The sequence below is a fragment of the Brachyistius frenatus genome, unplaced genomic scaffold (assembly GCF_029030835.1).
Source record: "Brachyistius frenatus isolate BFR_SWC_R1_liver_20210118 unplaced genomic scaffold, ASM2903083v1 Contig_58, whole genome shotgun sequence".
Taxonomy (NCBI): Eukaryota; Metazoa; Chordata; class Actinopteri; family Embiotocidae; genus Brachyistius; species Brachyistius frenatus.
The window spans coordinates 1,347,008-1,355,000 of record NW_027210657.1 but is presented as its reverse complement, the minus strand read 5'-3'; the positions used below and the strand labels follow the sequence as shown (position 1 = coordinate 1,355,000).

At 39.6% G+C, this 7,993-nt stretch overlaps 1 protein-coding gene across 3 annotated transcripts in view; it reads left to right on the top strand.

Annotated features, from left to right (window-relative positions):
• Nucleotides 1-7,993, top strand: part of map2k5 (mitogen-activated protein kinase kinase 5) — a 55,779-nt gene that overhangs the window by 27,298 nt on the left and 20,488 nt on the right. For all 3 annotated transcript variants that reach the window (XM_069705677.1, XM_069705678.1, XM_069705679.1), the window contains exons 17-19: nucleotides 1,805-1,834; nucleotides 6,267-6,293; nucleotides 6,659-6,691. In XM_069705677.1, the coding sequence (XP_069561778.1) occupies nucleotides 1,805-1,834; nucleotides 6,267-6,293; nucleotides 6,659-6,691 (90 nt within the window). The remainder of the gene's footprint in view (nucleotides 1-1,804; nucleotides 1,835-6,266; nucleotides 6,294-6,658; nucleotides 6,692-7,993) is intronic.

Here is a 7,993-nt window from a genome sequence, read left to right as displayed (position 1 = left end):
CGGCAGCGATGCAAATGTGCGACAGCTGTTAAACTTTTTTTTTTTTTTTTTTTTTTTTTTTTTTAATGGTTCACATCAGCTTGTTAGAAAACAAGATCTTGTCGTGCTCCTCTTCACTTATGAAAGGAAGAGGTTTTGGTACAATAGCCCAACTCGCTCTAACACCTGCTCGCTACCTGCTTACTACCAACTTTACTACATCCAAAAGGAAACTACACAAACTACTAACTACCTTAATAGACTAATTGTTCAATGATGCTACTTCATACTTTGTCATTTTTGTGCTTTTAGTCCTGGTGACCAGAGACACAAACAATCAATAGTGTCATTAGCAGTTGTGATGTCCACTTCCTCACTGTGATTGGTTGATGCCTTTACATGAGCTGCGAAAGCTCAGAAAAATCAACCTCCCTTCAAAAAAAAAATAAGGTCACTTTTTCGCAGTGTAATGTTTGCTTTTTGTGTAAAAGTACTCGTTACAAAAACAACAGTTTGAAAAAATATATTGACTTGTGAATCAATCGTATGAAAAAACCACCTCTAGTGTGTAAAGACAGTACAAATCTAATAAATGGTAGTGTGTGTCTTGTTGCTCATTGACCTGAGTGTGTGTGCATCAGTATCTCTGGTCATCTGTCTACATCGCGTTGATCGAGCTCTTGACTGACACCCCGTGTTTTCAAACATTTTAATTTCAGTATTACACTTCCCTGGTCTCTTCTCCTCCCACTGACTATTGATTCTCCATCTATTTGTGTCTGCAGCTCTCCCTCTGCAGTATAACAAATGATTTGGGCTCCTGCACAGCCTTTGTTTGTCAATAATGTTTAATATCACTGCAATTCTAACAATAATGGATGAGATCGCAGTGATGGAATCGTGTCAGAATTATTGACATGATCTCCGTGTGATGAAGATGGAGTTGTGTAGCAGTGGAGCCTGTTCTCTTTGTTTCTCACTGTGGATGCGTGCATTAAGCTAAATGAAATGGCTCTCAGTCCCATTCAGTTTGTATTGATCTTTAGCCTGCTAGTTGGTCTATTTATGTTCAAGGAAAGAGGTGAGCGTTGTGACGTTTTAATAACGTAATGTTGCCACTAAGCTGCCCTTGACCAAGATGAAAAATGCCCACCCCGAGTGAATTGCCAAATGTCAGGGAGAACTGTCACCCAACCCCCCAGCGAAAATACCCAACACACACACACATTGCATACAACCATCCCACAATCCTGTTCTCCTTCTCCTTATCCCTCTATTTTGTTCTCTGCAGGTGGTAATTGCAGGGGGGTTATTAACTAATAGCTGATGTTGTTTGATGAGGAAGTGTTATCAGCAGGTGGGCACTAAGCTTACCTCAAAGACTGAAAGTCTCAAGTTCTGCATGCTTCAGTGGCTTCAGCACCATTTTCCTTCTTGAATTTCATGCCGTTAAGACAGACAGTGGAAGGGCGTGCATACATTAATGCATGTGAACAAAGATATAATTCATACTGTAAAAATTATTATGCTCCTCTGTAGTCTAATAGAATGAAATGCAGTGGACATTCAAGAAATGATTTATTTTCCGAAGCTTATAATTTGTCAAAATAAGTAGTGACTTGACTTTTTACGGCAACTTTGTTGATATCATTGATTGCACTATATTGCATAGACACACGCTCTCACATTACCCGTTAGTAGGGTGGTTAAAACAAATGTTTCCAGTCATTTTACAGAATTGTTTTTTCTTTTATTTAATTTATTAAATGTATTTTGTTTCAATATATACTCAGGCATTTATGATTATTTGTTCTTCTCTACACAGCTGGCGCTTGGCATGTTCCCCTATCCACAGGTAAGTCATTTATAATGTTGTCTTTGACTTGTATTTAAGGCTCACCGTTATCATTATGCAACTGATTTATATCTGAAAAGCTGAGATTTTTTGATAGGAGCAGTTTTCCTTCAAATCATTTTTGCTGGGTTGATTTCTTGTTGCAGTTTTCGATCTCATTAACGGTGTTCGTGATAGATAAACGTCAGTGTCTTTGCTGCAGATTGTATTAATTAACTTTTTAATCAGATTGATGAAACGAGGTTTAAGAAGATCCCACCTGATTCTAAACCTCTTTGTAATATTATTTTAATTTTCTAATTTTCTTTTAGTGTTCTTGCTTTCTGTAATGAGAGACACTGATCATAACCCCTGAATGAATTTAAGATGTCTGCCAACTTGGAGCTTCTATTCCCTCTCATCCAGATTTATGCAGATTAGTTGTTGCTATACAACTTTAAATGTATAAAGCTACAATAGGGTTCGTTCTTTTTCTCTGGTACACTAAGTTAAAATCCCGCTCAAATGTAATTGCCGACCACAGAAGTAGTTTCCCAATCCCATCCCCATCAAGTCTTAATTAGTCCTTTAAGATGGGTTTATCTCACTAATCCCTAGCTGAGCAATCTGAATCTGGTTACCTCAGGTTACCTCCTGGCTACCCACCATCACGAGAATGCGATGGGACATATTTGAGATTGAAAGAGTTTCCCATTTAAATTTAACTATGATTGTGTAAAATTTTAGCTTCCAAAATGGTAATTATATGAAAGGAAATTTGGGATTTTAATGTTTACATCTCAGCCATGGACACTAGTTTGACAGGAGTTTTCCTGTGTGCTCAGTGTATGCAACACCGAGACAGCTCCATCAATCTATTGAAACTTGACTGTCGTTGACTAAATAAGCTGAGTGTGTTGTAAGTCCTGCACTATTTGCCCAGTGTTTGTCTGAGTGACTGCTTCTTATCAGGTGCCAATTATCCTTCCTGGCAAAGAGGGAACAGATTTATTTAACATTGGAGCTGGATAACTTGAGATATCAGAAATTTCAGCATATATGCGTTCAAATGTTGTCTTTTAGGTCATTGGTAATTTACAGGTTAATGTCCATTGCCTCTGTTTAAAGATGGTATTCCTAAAAAACCGACAAGAATTAATTTAGTACCTAGTTGCATGTTTACATGGTGAACAGCTGTGTTAGAGACTGATGTAGCTCGTCACCTATTTTCACTGTGTTGATCATTAGTTCCTACGTCATGACGAAAAGCAAACTGCAAGTGCAACACAGCAAAGGTGTATTTATGCAGCACTTAAATTGTACAGTGATGTAAATGTCACACAGTGGTGTGTGTGTGTGTGTGTGTGTGTGTGTGTGTGTGTGTGTGTGTGTGTGTGTGTGTGTGTGTGTGTGTGTGTGTGCGCGTGCGTGTGTGTGTGTGTATGACTGCAGCCTGAGGCGTGTCTGATTCCCTCATTTAATACTGTCATTATCATGTTAATTGTTAGTGTGTGAATGGTAGTTTAGTTCACCCTTGCTGATATGAGAGGTGGACAAAATATGAGAAACAGCTCTGTTTTTTTTAGTTTCGGCTCTCCGCCGTCACGCAGCTTCCCTCATCTCGGTGTTAATTTTCCCCTAACTCCATATGGCACTGCAGACAGTTCACCTGCAGGCTGTAGCAGAGCAGTGTGGCGAGAGCGCTTGGATCCAGCTCGTCAGGCGCAGCCAGCCAACGTCCTCGGGCCTAAGCTGTCATTTTTGCAGACGCTGGCACAGCTGTCTGCGCAAAACCCCCTGCTACACTTCACAGAGAACGTTGTAGCACAGGCTGAGGCAGAAGTGGAAGATAAAAGAGAGCGACAGAGATTGAATCGCCACTGTAGACTAGTGGAAGATACTGAATGAGTTGATAAAAGTTGAATTTGGCTTTGGGGCATTCGTGATTTGCACTTTAGAAAAAACAACAACAATTTAAGCAGTGTTTGGGGTGTTTTGTTCACCCTTTGAAATTCAGAGGAAACGTGCGTGTGCTTTCCACTTGCTTTTATTCGTGGATGTTGTTTAGTTGATGCGTTATCTTTCATTCATTCGTTTGTGTCTGCGTGTGTATGCACGCACAGCAGAGTCATCATGTTTGTCATGATTAGAGATGGTCTCTTTAATTCCACTTCACCACATGTCGCGATTCATTTGCATTCTTTGTCAGGAGTTAATGGAGTTTTGCACGGCTCGCTCTGAAAGTCTTTGAAGACACCAGACCTGATGTGATGTGTATACAGCCGCCAGCACTATTGTTTCTGATTGATTTGTTGTCTTTTTGCTTGCTCTCTGGTTGTTTTTGTTTCTCTTCATTTTGTCATATTTTCTCAAATTTGAATGGATTTGTGGATGAAACACCGTCGTCACAACGTCAGTCCTTTCTGTTTATGTTTCTGCAATTTCCATTACACATCGCTGCGTCCATCAAACAATATAGACGCTTTCCCTTTGTTTTGTTTTTTTCAATTGAAATGGAAAGGAAATAGTATCCATTTCTACTGTGTACTGTGTGTTGTGAACAATGTGTGCTGTAATTTTTTCAGCTCCAAACTCTTTTACACTTCGGTTGTTCACGTGTCATTCTGTAAGAAATATTTCACTGCCTTCGGCTTTACTTTCAGGCTTTAGATTACTTTAACATTGAACATACTCAAACATTTTGAACAGTTTGATCTTTGTTTGGATTCCTAAAGACCGATAAGATGTTTTTAATACGTGATAATTTGACTTGATAGAGCTTCCTCTGTGACTAATTAATCAGGTGGTGTAAATCTAAATTTACCACATAGTCTAATTGTAGGATGACAGGTTGTCAGTTTGAAGCAGATCAGAGAAGAGCTTCAGTACTTCGCATGGACTTTTAACAACCTAGAATTTCATTGTAGCACATGCAGACCAACAACCAGCACGCCACTGTGTTACCCAACAGTAAAGAAAAGAAGAGAGGAAAGGGCCTCTCTTTTTCCCCTTTTCCATCTTTTTATAGCTTCAGATCTTTAAGCAGTGTTTATTAAGTTGCTTCTAAAAATAATTTCACATCTAAAAATGTTATTTTTGTGACTTTTTGTTTTCATACCGTTTTATTTTCAACTAACGAGAAGCGCTCAAGAATTTCAGAAAACTGAAGAAAGGCCTCATCGGAAAATCTTCGTTTACATATCACGTTAAACAATGTTTACCCTCAGGATGAACATGCAGATAATGACATCTCTACCAGATTATCAGCACACACTGATGAGAGTTTCAGTCAAGAAGGAAAGATAGGGAGGGATAAATAAACCTTCCTTTTTGATATGTGGTCAAGCTACCCAGTACAAGAATAAGCGCTCAATTACGTTTGAATAAGTTAGTTTCCCACTATCCAATTTCAACCCCTGGAGCAGCATGCAATTTTGTTCTAGTAATTATTTCTGAACAAATTAGTTTTCCATAGTTGCCTTTAATGTGTCTGAATCAGGCAAAACTGGATATAGAGGCAGTTTAGGAGTCTCTTGGTATTTACAGAGGGTGAAAACCTGTATTTAATCGAGTGAATCAATAAGTGCTCTAATGCACTGTCAAAAGACCTGGAGAAATGAGCAATTTATTTACCAAACATTATTAGACTTTTAGCTGAGCCTATAGGTTTTGAGCCTTGTGTTATTTAGTCTGTGTGATGAAGTTATAAATTTTGTTTTTCAGAAATTAAAAACAGGCTTTTCTTATAAATTCAGCCCCTTGGGGTTTTAAACAGGAAAACTAACTGCTTTCAGTAGTTTCACTGCAGCGTCACACATTTGAAGACAAAGGCAGTGTCTTCATCTCCCAAACAAGAGTTCTTTTCTAGCGAATATTATAAAGAACGCGTCCTTTCATATGTTTTGATTGTGACTACAGTAATAAATCAAATAAGTACTAGACACCACAGATGTTTTTCCCCTGAATTTTAAGCTCGGCACCAGTTTTCTGGGATTCTTCACCTTTTTAAAGATCTGCTTCCTGTCCTCTTGCCCTTTTTTGCCCAGTCCAATTAACAACACCTTTTGTCATCATGTATGTACGCCTGTTTAATTCATCGTTGCACCTGTGACACAGACACACTGAGCGTGCTCGTCATAAAGCTTCCTTGATACTGTTTGTAACAGATATTCTACATCCCAGCATATCTAGATAACCTGGAGGGCAGAAATAAAGTGCTCCTCTGAAAATTTGCATTAGTGGATCTTTTATCCTCATTCTCCACAAATGAGAGCAAGGCCATTAACATTTGTGTGTTTTCATTATGTAAATGGTGTCAACACGTACTCACAAATTGCCAACAGGAAAGCAATAATTTTCTCCTCGTGATCATAATGTGTCCAAGTGCATCGTCTTGATTATGACACGCTAATTACATATGGCCTCGTCTCTTTTTCTCTGTGTTGCCCTGCAGATTCAGAAAAATCAAGGATCTTTAATGGTAAGTTTGATTTCAGTGGAAGAGGAAGAAAGACGCTAGAGGTCTCCCACCGTATCGTCCGTTACTCTTGGTTGACTCTCCCATTTGAGAAAAACACTCAAATTGTGTTTTTGCAACAAAATATTAGATCATGCTTAAACTGCTGGTATTACATTAGGTGGCATTATAGAATAATAAAAACACTGAGAGGCTGAAGGGTGGCTTTGCCCGAGCTCGCTGCATTTGATTAATCTAGGAAGATACTTCTTCTTTTTTTTTTTATCACACTATTGATTTTCCTTATTGCCAAGAAATTCCATGTAGTCTAACGTGTTTTTTTTTTTTCTTTTTTCTTTCTTCATCTCCATGTGCCTCTCCTCTTCCAGCCTCTCCAGTTACTGCAATGCATCGTTGATGAGGTGAGTCGTCGTCTTATGTGCTTTTGCATCTAAAGTCAGTCCTAATGGCCCGGAAAGCTTATATTTTGTTTCCTAATGAAGCAAACCATTCAGGCGGCTTTGCTCCCCATTCACTCAACCCTTCACCCTACGCAACTGCCTCAGGCAATACACATATGCACATGCACATTACTGTAGAGGTGGGACCTCTCATGACTGACACACAGACAAAACACAGCCCTGAATTCTGTATCCTACAGAGCCAGGACCAAAGAAGGCCAAAATGTGGTTAACCAGGACCAGGCTGCGTACTGCACTGGCTGTTTGTTTTTGCACAAGAAGTCAGCAGACGCACAACAAAGTACATGATTTAAGAAGTCATTTAAACAAACAGATCTATTCACTCTGTAAAATACAGGTGCCCTCTGTTTTGTTTTGTTTTGTTTCAAATCTTAAATTCATTCTCTTCTACTTTCCAATGATTGAACAGTTCCACACTGAAACGAAAAACCCAAACCTGAACAAATCTCATAAACACTAGACGAAGCAGTTGCACACTACAACGGTATATGATGAAATCAGGATAAATGATATCTGGCAGTTTACAACCCTCTTTATGATGGTAACATCCGTTTCTAAGATGCTGTGGCGTGCTCTTTCCTTTTCCAAACACACAAAGTTTATCAGTTAAAGTATTTCAAACACCAGGCGAGCACACAGGGTGACCAACCTCAACAGTTTTCATTACCTGATGTATCGATATGCTGCTCTGTACATGAATAAATAATCTCACACTCCCTACATTTTTATCACAAGCAGGAATCACAACCTTTCCCTCCGCTCTCTTTTTTTTCTTTGCTGACACGCATTAATAACCCAAATGCCTCAACAACATTTGGAGCCTAAACCAGCCCTCACCCTCCCACCCCCACCCCCACTCCCCCACCCCTCACCCGCCACCCCCTCATCACCAGCCATATCGCACATTAAACATACAATGTCACTTGTCCTTAACTGCCTATAGATTGGCCGTAATTAATAATTAAATGCTTTCGGTTGTAATGGATTGACCTGGGCTGAACTGTTCATTAGTCAGCTAGACGTAGCCATCACTCAAACTATTTTTCCCGTGCCCTTTGCCGTCTCCCCTTGAGGCGAGAGAACGCTCTCTGTTGTCCCTGGCGAGGCAGCGCCGCCTTACTGTCCCAGCTAATACAGTGTTTTGGAGGAAGGGACAAGAGGATAAGCTCTCGTTCGAAACATGAAGTCGCTCGTAGAGAACGTGAAGGTTGAGGTCTGTAATTCCTCACAACAGTTCATCTA